This window comes from Neodiprion pinetum, chromosome 5 (assembly GCF_021155775.2).
Source record: "Neodiprion pinetum isolate iyNeoPine1 chromosome 5, iyNeoPine1.2, whole genome shotgun sequence".
NCBI classification, from domain to species: domain Eukaryota; kingdom Metazoa; phylum Arthropoda; class Insecta; order Hymenoptera; family Diprionidae; genus Neodiprion; species Neodiprion pinetum.
The window spans coordinates 21,434,260-21,453,339 of record NC_060236.1 but is presented as its reverse complement, the minus strand read 5'-3'; the positions used below and the strand labels follow the sequence as shown (position 1 = coordinate 21,453,339).

Here is a 19,080-nt window from a genome sequence, read left to right as displayed (position 1 = left end):
AGAAAATTTTTTTGTCAACTTCCCTTGGAAAAATAATTGTATGATGTAAAAAAGTTTGAATAATCAATGAAATTGGTGGTGCTTAATTTCCTCATCCCCTTCTCTCTGGATAATACAAAATTGTCGAATAACTTGACACGTGTGCGAACGTAACACGATACGCAGTGAGCCGGATTTTGAAATAAGAATGCTGTAAATAATTGACATATTCGATTACCCAGGCTCCCCCTCATCTTCCTTGAGTAATCGTCGATTAATAAAATACAGAAACTTGATAATAAACCGTGCCATTGCACAGCAACGAAGCCTTACCAAGAAATACACACCGACTATGGTTGTACTGTGAGTATCGTAAGCATTATATATTCATTGCAAGATCAGTTTTCTTTTCTACTTTTACCTCATTCAATCACGTTATTTGCACTCGGATTAGTTAAGAGATTGAAAACCAAGGCTTTTGTTTGTATTTCGAATCATTTTCTCTGTTCTATGGATAAAGTTTGCCTCGTGACTGTTGAAAAATCGTTGATGAAAGACGAAAACCTTGATTTGGAAAGTAATAAACAAAAAAAACTTTATAAATTGATCTTTATTTCACCTAAATGATTTTATGCAATTAATCGCGTATAACTGTATCAATTTTTCACCGTGGCTGTTCTCATATTCATACATCGAATGTCACTAATTATAGATTGCAGATGTGAGAAAAGGAATTTGAAAATATATAACTTCCTCGAATGGAATCCGAAACGTTAGACAAGTTGGCGCGAAATAATTGTTTCTCACGTACGATCAATTAATTTCAATCTATCGATTTTACATCAACCTGTACAATTATGTACGTACATAATATGTAGGGTATGTATCGCTGTGCCTATGTACGTCTCTACCTATATACCTTGCCGTAAAAAACCGATCGCTAAAGATAAAGGGGAGGGGGGTGGTTGGGGATATCTGGACAATAACGAGGTGGGCGTGCACTATTATCAGAGCCCGCGCTTCTCCCCGATTGGCGCGTGGGCGTTTATTATATTAGTTCGCAGCCGGAGGAGCCGAATGCACCGTCCTGTTCGCTAAGGGATCCTCTACTATAGACGAGACGCTCTTTCGCCTCTCTCTCTCTCTTGCTCTCTTGGTATTAGAGAGAGGGAGGGCGCTGTTGAACTGCGCGCGCGCGACCCGCGCGACCTGCGCGAAGGCGCGCTTATCCAAAGCGCCAGAGAAAGGTGGTTAGATAGCGAAAGAAATTTACGACCCGAACGCTGTTCCCGTATAATCCTCATCGTTTTTCTGCACACATGTCGATACGACAAAAGAGATAGAAATGAGAATGGACAAAAACATTCTATTCTTGAAATTTCTTACGGACTGAAATACCGGAGCGGTGAATGCTGGGAATTTCAACCGAAACTCGAAATGACTAGCTTGATCCTTGAGCTCGATTTTAAGCTTTGTTCGAAGTCACTAGCTCATCCCGTTCTCGAGTTATAACTTTACGAAGAAACAAAAAGAATCGAAATTTATGTCAGCAGCTTGTGTCACCTTCTCTAGCATTGTTTCTAGCATTTTTCAACAGGCTGTAACTCGAGAATAAAACGTGCTAGAAGCTTCAAACAAAGCTGAAAATAGACCTTGAATCCCGGGCTACGTTTTCAGCTTTGTTAAAAATTCTCGGCACCCTCTTTCTCGGTTTCTGCGACACTTGACCCGTTAAAAAATACCGAAAATTGGACATTGATTGAACAACTAGACCAAATCTAGAATTTTCACGTTCAAAGGTCGGCAAAGAAAACCCAGTCCTTGTGGAATCTTCGGAAATCATTGCTTCAACAAAATTGACCTCGGATTTTAGATAACAAGCACATTATGGATCTACGCAACCCATCATCGTCGTCATCGACATCGTCATTGCATAGCTGTATCTATGTATTATCTATGCCTACAGGATATCTTACTATATATCCTAGGCAGTTTAGCGAGTAGTTCGGCCCACGTAGTACATATATACCATATTGTATGTTATACACACACTTACGGCATCGATGACCATCCAAATTTGGTACCCACTCAAGTACTTATACCTTGTCCCGCGGCACACGCCAAGTTCATGCCGACGACGTTACAGGTATGTGATACCAGAATGAGAGGACAAAAAACAAAGCGCAGGTACAGGAAGAAACGATTAATAAAAACTGATAGCCAAACGGGAATTGCATGCCTATTCCGAATATTATCGAGTTGCTTAATTAATCTTTTTTTCTTCTTTCCCTTTCCACATAGTAGGTACATCATCTACTTGTTTGATTTAGACTCAACTTTATCACGATTTAATACCGCAGATTCAAAATACACGATAAGTTGAAATTTTTTTTCAAGCAAATATCGTAACAAGGTGAGGTTGATGCGCGATCGATGTATTCGGATCAGGATAAAAATTGATTGAATCTCATGTATGGGCGCTGACCTGTCGATACAAAAATTTGCATACGCCCAACAGGCGCTGTGTACGACTTAATGTTTACCATTAAAAATAAAGAACAAAATCGCATGCAAATTGAAAAAAGTACGAACGAAATAAAGACATAAACGAGTGTCGTCATCCGTTCCTACCACTATTGTCTTTTCCACTCTCTCTCCCATATCTGTCCACTTTTTTCACCCTCGCAGATCATTCCGAACGTCACAAAAACGTTCCGCAAGTCTTGCGGCGGATAGTAATATTTTCGAATAAGATCGAGTCGGGAGAATACAAGTCTAAATGGCTTCTGCAACTTACACCTCGCTCAAAAATCTACCTGATTGGCCTTGCGTCGGGCAAAATCGTGCGTCGCGTCGGAAGAATTTAGGCGTTGGGCATTTCGATCTGCGTTCAAGTGCTAGATGTAACAAGTCATGAATTATACATACCTCAGACGCAAGATTATAGACTTATCGTATTGCCGGGTGTTCCGTTCGGCCCGATAAACGGATTTGAAAAAATTAAACGACTCGATCTTACATACGTAACGCCTCGTGTCGTATAGCTCTTAACGGCTCTCCTGAATTTGAACGCTGTTACTGCGTGGGTGGGACGCGTTTCAATATTCATATACACGTACGATATGTGTATACATAATAAGTGTCTTGTATGTACGGTGGATGGTTATATGGTTTGCGTACTATTGGGCTTGTTCTAGGCGTACCGACACGCCGTGAGGGCGTGGGATTCGGCTAATAGCTTGCGAGAGTAGAACGACCCGAGCCTCTCCGTCAAACGGGTGAAGATCGAGAATCGTTTATTTTATATCACGCGATATTAGTACATAGAATAGTGAGGTGTGCGTGTGTGTCTACGATGCGCGTACTTATGTTGTAAGGTTATTTTTCTACCTGTCGCTACCTACGATTTCAAAGCGAGCCGCAAATCGTCGCCGCAATCGCGTATAATAATTAAATAAATAGTCACTTGGATCCATCACACACGAGTACTAGATACTACAATGACAGATGTCAACGAATTTTTTTACTCTTCGCTGTTTGTATTTTAGTTTTTTTTGCTTCTTTCATTCTTTTTATCGTTTTTGGGAAGAAAAAATTTTCAAGACAGGGACGTAATGAATATGTTTATCATAGGTGTACAAAATTCGCGAGATGTTTTTTAGAGGTGTAGGTATTTAAGAATACTTGAAATCCGCGACTCGACCGAGTCTCTTGATTATTATACCTTGTATTTAAATCAAATTTGAACGGGTAAAAAGTCGATGTAAGTACACATATAGGTACGTGTCACACCGAATATAATAAAGATACGGTCAAAGACGTTGCAGAAATTTAGGAGTAAAGAAAAGAAGTAATTTCAGCATCACTCAAATCAATTAATATATGCTGAAGCTCAGCTGGTGTGAAATATAGTTTGACTAGTCGCAATTCGAATCAGCTTTATTCAAATCTAGTAAATTCAATTGAGATCTGATTCAAAAAAGAAATATCGTAGTTTGTCAAACAACTAAAATTAGTCGAATAAATCAATTCTGTGGTATCGGCTAAATTTTTTTCTCCAGACAATTGATCGTCGAATAGATTCGTAAGATCTGGTAAAAATAACAAAAAAAAAAAAAAAACAACAAATAAAAACATCGAGTGGATACAGCAAATGTTATAATTCTATATTGGCCAAAAACGATGATTGATAAAATCAATGTTAGGCATCGGGACAACGATTTATTCGACTAAAAATCGCTCGACTGTGTTTTTACGACCGTGCATATAACACGCGACAGTTTTTATTTCTTTCCTCTATTTCCCTCGTTCTCACCACCGCGTTACATACAATAAACGTGTAGAAATATCTCGTTCTCCGGATCAGGTGAGAATTGTTTAGTTTTTTTGTTTGTGTTCCCAATTCTCTTGTTGTTTCGTTTTTTTCTTCTTTTTATTCATTTTATCCACTTTTCACGCGACACGTTTAAACAGATATATTTAGTGGACTGTGCTCGGTGAAGGGACGTCGTGCCGCGCAGGGTGTATCTTCCTTAATATCTCAATGAAGCCTGCGGCTTGCCGCGAAGCTCTGATGCAGGAGACGCCGCCACGCCATGACCATCGCCAACTACATTATAACCTCAAGCCAAGCTCAGAGTCCGAGCGTCGCCGACTATATTATGACCCAATCTAGCCGAACCTAAACTCCACACGCACACAAAACACCACCGATCTGATCCTCTCTCTGGTTCTCTTCGCTTCTCCTCGTCGTCGGCTCTGCTCGCATGGTAGGTATATCTGATCCTGCCCATCTCTCTGGCCCTAACCTATGCTCGATGTATCATCTTACCCCTGCATCATAGCCAGCTAGCTCTGCAGCGCGAGTAAAGCGAACGGATAAACGAACGGCTCTCTGTTCTTCAGGGCTTACGAATCACCCCGCTATTATACGTCTTGTGCGTGTCCCGAAGACACCCGATGACTTTATCGCCAATCCGGGGTAATCACTCAACCCATGGCATTCGTATTAGTACATCCCCGCGTGTAGACACATGTGTGTATGTTTGATACTTTTATATGAACTGTCCGCACTTATTCAGCCACGTGAAGATTGTTTCTCATATTCTGTGTTCAATTCATTTTCAATTTCTTCTCCTTTGTTTACTCTAATTCATCGGTTTTTCGATAATCAAGAATTCTTGATCTTCGTATATATATTGTCATGCTTTTTCTTCTCCACTTTTAGAATCACGGTTTTCCACACGTCCTTTCGATCTTTTAGTTTGTCCTCGCACTGTTTGCTAGTTTCATTTTCCACTGTTATTTCAGTCAATTTATTTATTTTTTTCCTCTAATGTTGTTCTATCCTTTTGTTCTTGGTAGACAAAGTATTTTTTGTCCTCCGTGTTCTTTTCGTAATGCTCTTTTAAACACGACGATAGCGATCATCCCGACCGCGGTGCGATATCCGCGAAATGTGTAGGCGTGGACCGATTGTAAACGTCCAAGTTGTACAGGTTTATACAGGATGATTCAATAAAGTGATATAATAACGACCTGTAGTGTAATAGTATACGCTTACGTACCTGTTCCACATAAAATCGGATCTTCGGTTATACATAGGAAATTCCATAAATTCAACATTTTTCTCAGCGTCAATAGTATTTTGTACGTAATCAAATAAGCTGGTCAACCTTTATTCAGTCGATGTCAAGGTATTGCGATATTTGATTTTATTGTTAATTTTTATTCTTGGTGTTCGTTTTAAATTCGTTTTTCCAATTGCTTCTGATTGCAACTTTCGTTCTCCTACCTTGGGATTTTGACAAAAAAACAACTCATTTTTCTAACCGCGGGATTTTTCCAAAAACTCCCAACTTTACAACGATATCACTTTATTCCGATTCGTCCTATACTGTTTGGTTCTCATCTCTATAAATTAAATAAAAAAGTATCTTGATTGTCGTTACAATTGTGTTTAGAAAACGGAAGTGGACCAATTAGATGATGGAACAATTATCAAAGCGTTTGGAGATCAAGATATACCTACATTGATAGAATGTAGAGGATAAAAGAACAGATCAAAAAAAAAATATATACCGATATACATATCTGATCTGAATCCGTTTTGTGCCCATAACACATGTAGGAATGGACCTATAAAGCGGAACTCATAGGCGGGTTAGTCCGCGGCACGGCGATTAACACTTCTATATGTGGCAACCCTAATGATTATATGTAAGAAAAACACTTTTAATTGACACGAAATGCGAGGTGGGCGAGCACATATATTACTGTACAGAAATACACACGCGATCAGACATGCTACGTGTATAACGTGAATAATCAGATAAAGAAGAAAGAAAAGTAATAAAATTGAGAAGGAGAAGCTGGAGGTGAAGAATATAGCAATAATAATGAAGAGGAAGGTTGATTATAGCCGCGAGCGGCGAGGCGAGCATCGAACCTATAAAAATTTGCACACAATCATACGAAGCTTGAAACTTAACCTAACTTTCAGCGCTGAATTATATTTCCGGGCCAAAAAAAATTAGTTCACGGTGAAATCCGTCCGACGTTCGCGCTCAGCGCCAACAGCTGGTATTTTTCAACCCGTGGACGCATAGGCGATACACAGCGAAGCATCCGCCGCTTTGTGTAAGAGATAAAATCCAGATTTACAACTGCACTGTTGTACTGGTGCTGCAGCGCGACTCGAGATACTTATGACCTCGGCTGCAGGGTGGTCAACGCGCGATGCGTGTATATTCTATGGTTATGCGTATAAAATCCGGGAATATTTTCTTACCCACAAACACGACACTCGTGTGGAAGTTCCTTCACACTGTATCGGCGTATCAAGCTTAAATGGCTTTCGCCGGATCAGCATAAAACAGCCATGTCTGTCTAGATACGTGTCCATGCTCTATGGCCAAGGCATCAAAACCGTGACATCGAACTAGAGATCAATCTTAATATTTTTCGAAGTTTTTCATTTCTTCTCACTTTTTATCCATCCATCTCTCGGATTATACTAATATCTTTATCCGCGTCATCGGCTTTTATGAGTACCAATGGTTTCATTTCTTGCTTTGCTTCGAATAATTTGTATCGATCAATATCGAGAGTCGATTTTTCGAAATGAGGAAAAGATCTCTCAAATCAAACTTCACGATCTTGTCAAGTAATGCGAGAACACAATGGCTCTGTAAACACGAGGGCTTACGTATAGATATCAGCTGCCTACCTATATTCATGACTATTTCATGTTTGCGAGAGACAACTCGATGAGGCGCGAGTCATTGACCATGAAAAATTTACGCCCACCGTTGCAGTCGCGGTAGTGTTTCTCATAGTTTACAACTATGTACGCTATACCGATCAAATCTCCGCACGAATCGCGTTTCGCATGGGAAAAGGCGTCCCTATCCTTATTTCAGCTCGGTTTCAGCTGTACTTTTACATACGATTTTTCTTCGAGATTATATTCATCAAAATCCCTATGCACTACACACACTCAACGGAGTTTAAAATGGAATAAATGACAGAAATACTGAATAGGACGAACAATTAAATCGATTCAAAAAATTTGACTTGATATTATTGTATCATCCAAGATATTTATGCAATGTCTTTATAGTTGATATTATCACACACTGCATCACTTTCACATCTAATAAGCTGACGAAACCTAATCAGCACAATCACAAACAACGAGTAAAGTAAGGTAGTGCTCTTCTATTGATAACTTGTGGACCTAACATACATATATTGAATTTTGATGCGCCAACTATTTTTGAAATACAGAACGTTTTGCTGACTCAGCAACAAACTTGGTATAATCATACTGTTTTTCTTTTTTTTTTTTTGTTTTAGTTCTGAAATCTTTTATTAAAGATTTTAGAAATATTTAGTTCTTTGTATCGGTACATACCGTGATTTCGCAGATCACCACTGTGAATTTGATGTAATGTGATGTGGGACGCTAAAAAAGAGCGTAACCACACCTGATAAACAAATTATCATGTCAAATGAACCGCGCTACACTCTTACATTTAGTTACTCAGGTTTTTCGAACAATTTAAAACAGTTACTAATATGTAGATCGAAATTGTTGAGATTTGCCTGAATTTTTTCCATGTATTCTACTGAAGAAAAAAAGACGTTTGACAAAGAAAAATGTAGTATCCATTTTTCCGATTTGAGAATGTAATTTCGAATATCTAATTTGGCACAGGTGCTCTTCTTCTAGTGGCTATATCTTTGCAAATAATGAAAGTAATTGAACGTACAAAGAAGCAACGCAAAGGATATGAAATACCCTCCAATCTGACGTACTACATTTTTGATGGTCATTCGGCCGTGAATTTCATTGCTCGAATCCTTGACATTACTTTTAGCGATCGATTGCCAATTTTAAAATCATAAAAAAATATCGTTGTATTCATTTACTGACTGTACAGTAACCGACAAACTTTCCAAATAGACGCATGATGCGATTTTTCTGAAAAAATTCAAACTTCCAAAAATATAGAGAAAACATTTTTTATTTGTGTCAAACACATACCTCTTTTTTCTTTAGTAAAATACGTAAAAAACATTTCAGGCTGATCAAGATTGTCGATTGCTATGTTACCTTCGGAGTGTTCGATTTGACAAGTATAACGATTCTTGCGTTTGCGTTTGAGCTTGCGCGCGTGTAGCGCAGCTTTTCCGCACGATAATCTGTTTATTCGATGTGGTTGCGCTCTTTCCCAGAACCCTAATAAAATTTACAATAGTTCTCTCCGGCGAAAGAGTTAATGACTGAATATTGAAAGAATATTTGTTTAGTGATTTAAAAAGAATATGGTTTTGACAAGTTTCGTCCCGAGTCAGTAAAATCTTTATTTTTTCAGAAATGATAGCGTTACTAATTAGCAAATATAACCCAATTAATAGTTATAGTTGCCAATTGTGATTGCGTTCATTCGGCTGTGCCTGCTTACAAAACGAATCATTTTCGGAACTACTGAAATTCGCTACATTTTTATTTTCATTTATTCGATCCCTCCCTCTCTTTATCTTGCTTCAGGAGCCGCGTTGGTTCGCCGACGATGTCAGCGACAGTCGCCGGTAATCAGCAACAGCAACACCCTCACCAAGAATGGGACATAAACGACTCGAATGTGCCTAGAGTGAGTATTTTTCGGATCTACAGAAGAATTTCTACGATCTGTTTCACCCTCCACGTATCAATATCCTCCACACTGATTACAATAATAGCTGTTAGCTGTAATTGATGAAAAGTGACGCGGGACTCTACCGAGTCTCCCGTGTACAAAATTCGAATATCTCTTGATTCGTATCGCCGTTATTCTTAATCGTCGCTATTAACATTCCAAATTGGTAACGCAAATTTGTTACAGGTTGTCGATTACGACCCGTGGTGCGAGTGGGCCGACGGTCACGTCAGACGGGTCTACGGCCCGGATTGCGAAGAGGCAAGGAGACACGCGTCCGGCTGGGCGATGCGAAACACGAACAATCACAACGTCAGTATTCTCAAAAAATCTTGCCTGGGTGTTCTAGTCTGCTCTCTCGGATGTCTACTTCCTGGCGGTGGACGCGTTCACCTTCGTCCAGCTATTTGTGACAAGGTATGCCGCGCATGTCTCTTTTTATAATAGATCAAAAATGTGTACAAAACAGAAGTTTGGATACCGAATTTTTTGTTTTACTAGTCATCGCCATTCCACTTTATATTCTTCGTTTCAAAAAATATACAAAGACTTGATCGTCCAGTTTCCAATTCTTAAAATTAACCGTACTTGTCCATCTTTGGTCACACTGGCATATTGTTTTTCTCTATCGATTATTTTTTACCACTTCATGCGTGGCACGAATGAGTAATTCAGCCGTTCATTTTTTGAGCTCATTGTAAACAATTTCTCGCTGTCATAAGTCGGTGTTTGGACATTTTTAAAATCATACCCGAGAATTTCTTTCAAGTTCCACCCATCAACGTTTTAGGCTAGAAAAAAGCAGCAGGGCAAACCGTGCCCGAATCGTCAATGCGGAGGTCGTCTGCAGATTCTCTCCTGCCGCGGTCACTGCGGTTACCCAGTGACACATTTTTGGAGGCACACAGAGCACGCGATATTCTTCCAGGCCAAAGGACAACATGACCATCCGCGACCCGAGGCCAAGTCCACGTCTGAGGCGAGACGAAGCGTCGGTGCCGGAAGACGGGTTCGAGGACTGGCAGTTCTTTTGGCGAGAGAAGCCGCCCTTGGAACGAAGGTAGATTTTTGCTCCCTTCTGTTCGTTACCGAATTCAAATTTTGAAATTTTTAAACCGATATTTTAATCCCGTGAATTGTATAATTTGAAACATTTGTATTTCTATATGCCTTCTTCGTCTTTCGAGCCGCGTATGGTAGTCAAGTACGTTACGATCAACAGCTCAAGCTGCAGTACTACGAGAGTCAAACTTGAGTCAATTAGACTTCAGCCGTCCCAGATTGACTTAGGTTATTGTTGCGTGCCCTGCATCAAGGGCAAGCCGTAATAGAGGCTAATCTGTACTGCATGTATATACATACATACAGTAATAACTATTTAAAACGTTACACTGGGAATTTTCATTGGAACGCCCGATAACGTATACCTTTATGTACATAAAGTATAAGCCCCTAATTGATATACACGGGTCGTTTCATCAGTCGAAAAATCATAGGATTACTGTTTGCAGATTATTTTGGAACAATGATAAAAAACATTTCAATTTTTCACGATTAGAGTATAAATATAATTCTGATTGATTGGTACAGCTTGATTCTTTCTTCTTCGATTCTCGTACTTAAGTTTTTACTAAATATTATATCGAAAAAAACGTCCCAAATATAAAACACTAGTAACAATTCAACTTTTTTTGGTCAGTTAATGTCGCTGAGGGGTACGAAACGCGTGAATTCGGAACCTCTGGAGGTTCCCGCAACTCGAATGGCGCAACCTCCTCCGCTGGTATCAGACAAAGGTTAGTACGAGGGTATCACACATACGTGTAGATACTATTAATGTGTCAGGATTTTCAGTCAAAAATAGGTTTTAGGTAATATCAATGTTCGATTCAAACAAAGCGTTTAAAAATAGAAATAGAAGCCCAAGCTAAAAACTTTGAACACAGTACAAAACGTCGGAAACAAAGATCACTTTCATTCTCAATTACCAAACAAGAGAAAACATAGAAGATAATTGAAGACAATACTTGCAATAGTTTGGAAATACCTTTATACATCTTATCCAAGACGTCTGACGGATGAATCTTTATTTACGCTTCGGTCTGTTTCAGGTTATTCCTGTTCCTGTCCACCCTTCGAGTGCATCTGTGGTCTGCAGAGTAGCCTATCGCCTTACCAACCGACTCCCCACGGTCATCATAACCAACCGAGTATTTACCCTCACCAGGTCACCTCAAGCTCAGGCGAAACCCCGTACTGGCTGCAGGATTCACTACCAAGCCAGGAGCCGAGCATCGGCGGAATGCAAGGCTATTGTTCGACCGCAGGAGTCGGTCAGGTTTCGCAAGTGCCGCAAGAGGCTGCGTACGCTGACTTCTCTTCGTTTACCGGAGACCTCTTCCAGCCTGAAGAAATATTCCAGCTGGACCAGCCGCTCCGTCCGGAATTTCCGAGCGCCGGAAACGGCACTCAAGATGTGACCAGGTCGCCACCCAGCCTCCTTGACCTTGGCAGCGGGACGATAAAGTACGAGGCGTCGAAGAGTGACTCTGACCAGACGACGACCTACTGGAACCAATTGCTGAGCGAGGACTCGAGCAGTAGCCACTTAAGCCTGACTCCGGCGCAAGACGAGCGGCTAGCTTTCCCCGGCTTTGAGGGGTCCAGACGACAGCCTGCCGACTGCTATATTGCCGGGCACAAGGACCTCACGGAGCAGAGTCAATGCATCAACGATTCCGCGGCTTACCAAACGCGACATAAAAACGATACCGAATCGTCATTTTGGGCCCAGCAGCAAAATGACGAGAGGATGAACTTTCCCGGGTTTGATCAGCAGCGGAGAGCAGGCTGCTTTCCCGTCGATAAGGAAGATACCGTGAATTGCCACACCGTCAATGACAGAACGACGAACTCTGTTTTCGGACCTGCGTATGCACAGCGGGCTCGGGGCCCGAAGGATCCGGGGGACGGGACACATCTCGGATTCAGCAGCTTTGAAAGTTACCATCAGATGGCAGAGCAGCAGCCGAATCAGTGCGTCAAGACCTCTGAGGACGTTTTTTACTACCCTGGTAATGAACGGTGTCATTACACCTGCGAAGTGCTCGATACTCGACTTCCGCAGATGCCCGTTAGTATTGGGGTGAATGGAGGCGGAGCTCCCGACCAGGGCATCGCTTTTGGGGATGTACCGGAACTGGACATGGCACCGTTCGTCGACTACACCTTCGTCGGTATGCTGTGCAGCCCTACGGACAATGAACCGATACCACCTCATTCGATACCGATACCTGGTTCGGGGTGCGGCGCCCAACCGACGCAAGCGTACGTCGGTCATCACTAGATGTTACTATATTATCATTATTCTTGTTTTAGGTATGAATATAAATATAGATATATATGTATCATATTGTATATATACCGTAAAATTACGTGGATACGTACCACAGGGACTCCTAATTACAGGCAATTCAGGGCACACATGTAGTCTTAGCAGAGCTCTGAGTTTCAGATTTTTGGTTTGAAACAGTGGATTGAAACCGTTAACGCCACTGACCTCTAAATGGTACTATGAGTACGTTCCGAAATCAGCTGGCAGCGCTAAAAACTCCCCAGTACAGAAGAAAACTGGTCACAAATTTAGCAGCGCAAAAGAGATAAACGATTGTTGACAACACTGAGAGGTAATATCGGAACGCACCCTATGTAGAGTTCAATGTAGCGTGCGACTGATGTCGCTCTGGGGAAATTCGGAGTTGCTCAGAGTAGATTTGTACCCTTAGTTGCTTATAATTAAGAGTCCTTATGTTTTGCAAACACGTAATCTCACGGTATAGTATGAGATCTACGTTATTTGGATCATAGGGTTATGCAATCTGCAAACGATGATCAAGTGTTCGAACAGTCGGTGAAGAATTTGTAACATATGAATGAATAAATATCAGTATAAATAACGCCTTTGAATATATGTATTGTCGTGAAGCATCTCTACGATACCAATGAACAATATCTCTACGATACCAATGAACAATTTCTATGTCCGAATCGTTAAACTCGTGTGCTTACTTTCTCACTTATCGGTGTCGCGGGAATTTTTCATTGTTTAACAATTTCTACTAATTAATTAATTGAAAATTTCACAATGCAACCTATTGGAACATCGAGTAGGCACCTGAAATTGATTACCTGATTTTTTTTGAAATTTTGGCAAGCCCTAAGTAGGGGTGAAAAAGAGCCCAGGAGGGAATCGTCCACCTTGACCGGCAACATCAGTGAAAAGAATCACATGGCCGGCAGAGGCTTAATTTGAGGGGCGCCTCGGTAAGAATAATCATATTACTTTTGTGACAAATACAAAAGATGTCAACAAATAAATCGCAAATTATCTTTCGAAAACAACTCATCAACATACTAGTTACACAAAGAAAGGGAATCAAAAACTCACCTAGACTTGCCGATATCTTGAGTCAGGGCCTTTAACCTCTGCAGCTCGTTCTTGGGGCTGACAGAGGAGAAAATGGTTCTGTCTCTTCTCGGATTTGGATAAACGTGACGTTAGCAAACTTCAAAGCCGTTGAGAACCACTTGGCACAAAACTTTTGTGTTGAGTACCGAACACTACGCGACGCACGTTGTCCTACCCACGGTCTTACGTACAGGCCTTGCAACGAATGTGGTGGGGGGTTGTCAGTCACGTCCGCTACAAAAGTACAACTTATGGCCACAAGAGCGGTGCTACAAGTTATTCATAAGCTTATTATTATTATTTGGCGGAACCCTAACCAATCTTTTTGATACTCATACACAGTCATACATGTACATGAATGTTTACGGCGAAATACAAAACAGCTTCGTTCGAAATTTATTACTTTTTTTACGGAGCACTTCTCTTTCACTGATTGTCGACCCGTGTTGCAGGTCGGAACCGCACAGGAATTAATCGTCATTGCATTTATTTCTCGTGGTATTAATTTTAATCACAGTCACATGCTATTCGAATATAACCTTACGTTGTAATGTCACTCATGTCTATGAATAACTGACAGCGCTGCGTAGTGGCCAGTAGTGGCAAAAAAAAATCTGGACAATAACGCGGCTACCCCCACCACTCAAATTTCAGTTGCCTGCAAGATCTGTATATAACACCGTGGTCCTACCATAGAAATACATAAGTCGTTCGGCTCAAAAGCCCACGTGACACATCACATGGTCGATGCTAGTCGATCAACCAATCGTAGCGCTGCCGCAGCCAAGCGAGTCGCGGACCAACTGATGCCGGATTAGCGACACCTTACAACACACCACGTTGCGCCAAACAGCAGGCGCTGCGAACTACTGCGAGCCGAAGTTGGCGTCGAAACAGGTTAGGTTGGATTACTTCGTCTGTATTGACAAATCCGGCGTATCCTGTTGGGAATAAACGAGGAGCAGTGAAAACCGGCGACCTCGAGAATCACCGACTCTTTGGCAGTAAGTGTTTATCAACGTATTTACTGACTTTGTTACGTCGCCTGTGAACATCAACAACCTTGACCTGACATAACCTAACCTAACCTAACCCCTGTATTGATACTGACACAGTAAATTCTGCACCGAAAAAAAATAATTCCAGCGTCGATTAGAACGAAAGAGCAGAGTCCAATCAATCTCTTGTCAAATTTCAAGAAACTGACACCTCAGTAAGATCATAGCTGTTTACATAACAAGTTTGACTCATTTTGGGACTCTGGATAACTCTAGATGCAACTTGATACTTTCCTGTCCTCAGTTGTTATCTTTTAGCTAAATTCTATTCTATTTTTGATGTCTTATCCCAGTTTTACCTAAATTCTAGAAATTTATGCACTTGCTTTTATTTCTCATCTTCTGCGTTGGCTATAAACTGAGTTCATCTTTTTACAAAGATTTTGAATTGAATTTCTTCTTCCTAGGAAACATGCTTGCGAGCAAATTGTGTCGGTTCATCCACACCAATAATTCAGTATGGCAGGCAACACAGAAGACAGTCTTATCCGAACTGAGAAAAAAAACTGGCTACACCTTTGCAAATTGTAGAAAAGCTCTTCAGCTTCATGGAAATGACTTACAGAAGGTATCAACACGAAGTGAAAAATCAATAATTGAGCTGTAATTTCACAACAGATGAGTGTAAAGATTGTTGATAAATTCGTCAGACATGTTATTCTTTGATTCCATTTTTTCAATACCTGTACGATTTGCTGCACTGATTATGAGTTGTGGATCATTTCGTTTAAAATTCAAGTTTCAGGATCAATACTCTTGTTTTTTAAACAAAAGATTTTTCTTCCTACCTTTAACAGGCCGAACAATGGCTAACAGAGCAAGCGCAACAGCTGGGTTGGATGAAGGCAACAAAACTTGAGGGCAGGGCGACGGGTCAAGGGCTAATCGCAGTTTCAGTGAGAGACAAGCACGCAGTCTTGGTCGAGGTCAACTGTGAGACGGATTTTGTTGCCAGAAACAAGTATTTCCAAGGTTTGGTAACAACTGTCGCATCTGCGACAATGAAATTTGCCTCAAACTCAGTCTCCGGCACCGATCTGGTGAACAAAGTCAGCCTGGATTCTGAAACCCTCAAAGAACTCCCTGCACCTGACGGAAAGACCCTCGCTGATCACTCTGCCCTCATCATCGGCAGTGTTGGAGAAAACCTTTCGCTTAGAAGAGCTCTGTGTGTCTCTGTCAACGATGACATTCTCATCGCCGGACTCTCTCACCCAGTGCCAGCCTCTCCATCGGCGACACTGCTTGGCAAATACGCTGCAATTGTCGCATACAGAGCTCCACCAAAATCTGAACAGTTGGGGAAACGACTGTGCCAGCACATCATCGGTATATTTTATTCTTATTTCTGTAGTTTTAGCTGAAATTTTCGAATTTTAACCCAATTCCATAGAGAAATTTTTTCCCATTTCGCAGGAATGAATCCGGCCAAGATCGGGGAAAAGGGTGTTGATGAGCCAAATCCAGTTTTGGATGACGAAACAACAATGATTTACCAAGAATATTTACTTGACCCAAATATTACGGTTGAACAGTTATTAACTGATAATCAAGCTCAGGTTATTGACTTTGCACGGTTCGAAACCGGAGAGACACTTGCAACAGAAAAACAACCCTTAGAAGCTGTGGAAACGTGCGGTTAAATATTTAATTTGATAAGATATGATCAATAAATTAAACAATTATTCTATTCAGTGGGTGATTTTTTCTTTTTCTTATTCTCCTTACCATTGTTTAAAAGACGTGCTAACAATAATGATCAATGGTATCTAGAGCATCTGATTACTTCACCTTCTCAATGAGAATTAGCTCTTTGCTCAAATTGGAGACTATAGTTTTATCAAACATCAATCATATATAAATGTTTTTTGTTTTTTGTTACATGTAAATGTTTTTACTTTTCACAGTTATCGAGTCCTTATTTTGGGTTTTATTGAGGATTCTGCAAGATTTGAAGTTCAAACAAATCGAAATTGAGAGAAGTTTGATTTCTGGTGTATGATTCCGATACCATGCATTTCATTTTACAAACTTTTGGCAGTATACTTATTGGTTGAAAGTACTTCGTAGGTCGTTTTTATCAACTCGCTCGAAGCTACTGCCAGAATATTCGACGTAATCTTCATCTTTGCAACAAAAGGCTTGAATCCAAAACTAGGAAAACGAATTTGAGAACTTATTCCCTATTCATACTCACCTCACGAACGCTTTCAACCGCTGTCCTTGCGCACACAGAGAAGCAAGTCCGCCTTCACGCCGCATCTGTTGCTAATCCAGTGAATAACAAGTCCCTTATGATTTCGTGATGAACCGTTCGCAATGATTTTCATGTGCCCAAAATTGTAACGGCTTGTCACACGAAATAAATGCGCGACGATATAAAGTACGCCAGAGTACGAATAACTGATTTGTGCTTACCATCGAGTTACATCGAAAATTACTTTGAAAAACCTACTTCGTGCCAGAGGGCGCCACTACTTCAAGGATACAAAAAACCCAAGCACGAGCTCTGTTGCAACCATAGTTCTTACGTATCTATGTCAGATCATAGCTTATGTTCCGAAACTACAGTCTGGAAATTTTTTTTGTTAAACTATTTGAAACTGTTTATTAAATTTTATGACATTTGGAATTTGTTTGTTTCTATCCAGAATCCATACTGAGATCCGCAAGTCTGTCTACTTTTGTGTTTCAGTCCCTGCTTATCGGTTTTATTCGCTTTTGTATCACCTCAAAGTTCAATTGAATAAAATAATTGTCCACAATGCACAACTATCAAATTCGCCGAGAATAAAATCTCAATTAAATATAAATAATTTGAGACAGACGGCAAGTGTTGTTATAAAAAATATTCGCAACAATTGAAGGACAAAGTTTGAAGAAAAATAATTTAAAAGAAAAACACTTAAAGTATAAAATCCGTCGATTATAGGGTACATTTCAAAACTTTGAACAATTAAAATTTCTATCTTCCCTTCTCTTTCCAATTCTTCATCTATTCGAAACTTGCTCCTCCTGCTGCTGCCGCTGCATCTCGTTCATCTCTATTACTGATAAACGACATAGTACTGGAACCGGAAACTGAGGACGATATTCGATTCTTCCGTTTGCGAGCGAGACGCACGGATTTCCACAGCCACATTCTCGAGTCCTTTTTCCAGTAAGGCGCGACGTCTTCCGGGGCCTGTTTGGTACCCTGGTAATTCAGGATTTCGGGACCGTGTATGACTAAACGCAACGACGAAAGTTCCCGCGTTCTAAAACCCCCGACAGGACCGCTCTGCTCCAGGCACCCGCAAGGACACCGCTGGGATGCTCCCACAGGATTTTCTGGTGGCAACATGTTGCATTTCGACTTAAACCTGTCTTGCAATATGGAATCGGTACTCAGCCTCAGACCCTCGAATGCCGATGCAAAATTCCCCGAATCCTTGACCTCTACTGTCCTTTTCTTGGCCTAGAAAATTCACCATTTTATTAAAAATTGTATGCTTTGGAAACAGAAATTTTCATTTTTATTGCAAGAATTATACTTTCAGAATATATTTATAGTTTAAAAATTTGAAGTAAAAAAAATTTAAAGAATTATGAGATGAATAATTTCACTCATCCAGAGGTTTGAAGTGATTTGAAAAATTTCAGAATTACCTTTACGTGGCCAGTTTACTTCGAAACTAATTCTACGTACGATTGTCAATGGACACACCTGATGAATATTCTTATAACTGCAGCACCAGTTAAAGTTTGAAAAATCTTCGTTGTCGATTGACGTTTCGTTCGTCGATGTCGAGATGGAAATAACTGCACTGTGTGATTTTCGCTCCAATTCCGATCCGCATAGATTTCTCATGTATTCATTATATTATAAATTCAATCATAATATAATTTCAGTATAACCGTGAAGAAGTGTAGGATGGGAAGAATAGTTTTCGAGTATTAAAATCTTAAGTATTATATCGAGATATATAAAAAACACGATGCCGCCGATATTCGTGGAGGAATATTTCTATATGACGACGCTTAACTACTTGTTTCTTCTTTCTTCCCTCCGGAATGTATCCCCTAGATTCTACCCATCACAATATTACATTATACCTCCATATTGACACATTGCACCCATAAAATAATGCGATCGGATAATCGATGAATACAATCCAGATAATACAACCAGATTTTCGATTTTTTTCGACGATACTGCGACTCTGCTTTGCGCAATTGATAGACGTGAAGCCAATTGTTTATTAGCTTGAATTTGCTTTTGCTGTAAGAATCCTTAATTCTAAAAATTCACACCTGACTAAATTGAAAATTAATTATTATCATACTTATATCTATATGGAAAGTTCCGTATTTTTTTTTTTTTTTTTTTTTT

The 19,080-nt window shown here is 40.3% G+C and overlaps 3 protein-coding genes across 6 annotated transcripts in view; 2 read left to right on the top strand and 1 right to left on the bottom strand.

The window, feature by feature from the left end:
• The window catches only part of mei-W68 (meiotic W68), a 58,596-nt gene extending 44,199 nt beyond the window's left edge, over positions 1–14,397 (bottom strand). The window contains exons 1-2 of one of the 2 annotated variants that reach the window (XM_069136296.1): positions 14,342–14,397; positions 13,630–13,884 (exon numbers count right to left, since the gene is read on the bottom strand). The gene's annotated coding sequence lies outside the window, so the exon portion shown is untranslated. Of the gene's footprint in view, positions 1–13,629; positions 14,193–14,341 lie in introns of those variants that run through there. The other variant, XM_046629060.2, reaches the window with a different exon arrangement.
• LOC124220344 (glial cells missing) lies at positions 177–13,102 on the top strand. Its single transcript, XM_046629073.2, has 6 exons — positions 177–342; positions 9,035–9,137; positions 9,369–9,599; positions 9,973–10,242; positions 10,882–10,978; positions 11,294–13,102. Exons 1-6 carry the CDS (start codon positions 332–334, stop codon positions 12,526–12,528), a joined length of 1,947 nt encoding a protein of 648 aa, XP_046485029.1. The 5' UTR covers positions 177–331; the 3' UTR covers positions 12,529–13,102.
• On the top strand, positions 14,397–16,402 carry mEFTs (elongation factor Ts, mitochondrial). 3 transcript variants are annotated; one of them, XM_046629062.2, is made up of 4 exons: positions 14,397–14,654; positions 15,116–15,276; positions 15,506–16,037; positions 16,125–16,402. In XM_046629062.2, the coding sequence occupies exons 2-4, from the start codon at positions 15,121–15,123 to the stop codon at positions 16,349–16,351; spliced, it is 915 nt and encodes a 304-aa protein (XP_046485018.1). In that variant the 5' UTR covers positions 14,397–14,654; positions 15,116–15,120; the 3' UTR covers positions 16,352–16,402. The 3 variants fall into 3 exon arrangements, with proteins under 3 accessions (XP_046485018.1, XP_046485019.1, XP_046485020.1); XM_046629063.2 differs by lacking the exon at positions 14,397–14,654 and adding an exon at positions 14,731–14,863; XM_046629064.2 differs by lacking the exon at positions 14,397–14,654 and having other exon boundaries at positions 15,200–15,332.
• Positions 16,403–19,080: the final 2,678 nt, after the last annotated feature.

Excerpts from the sequence above, each read along its gene's own strand:
- LOC124220344 (XM_046629073.2), top strand. Across the intron at positions 9,138-9,368 it reads ACGACTCGAATGTGCCTAGA|GTTGTCGATTACGACCCGTG; the intron begins GTGAGTATTTTT and ends AATTTGTTACAG. Across the intron at positions 10,243-10,881 it reads AAGCCGCCCTTGGAACGAAG|TTAATGTCGCTGAGGGGTAC; the intron begins GTAGATTTTTGC and ends TTTTTTGGTCAG.
- mEFTs (XM_046629062.2), top strand. The coding sequence starts at position 15,121 with ATGCTTGCGAGCAAATTGTGTCGGTTCATCCACACCAATAATTCAGTA. Across the intron at positions 15,277-15,505 it reads ATGGAAATGACTTACAGAAG|GCCGAACAATGGCTAACAGA; the intron begins GTATCAACACGA and ends TACCTTTAACAG. Across the intron at positions 16,038-16,124 it reads ACTGTGCCAGCACATCATCG|GAATGAATCCGGCCAAGATC; the intron begins GTATATTTTATT and ends CCCATTTCGCAG.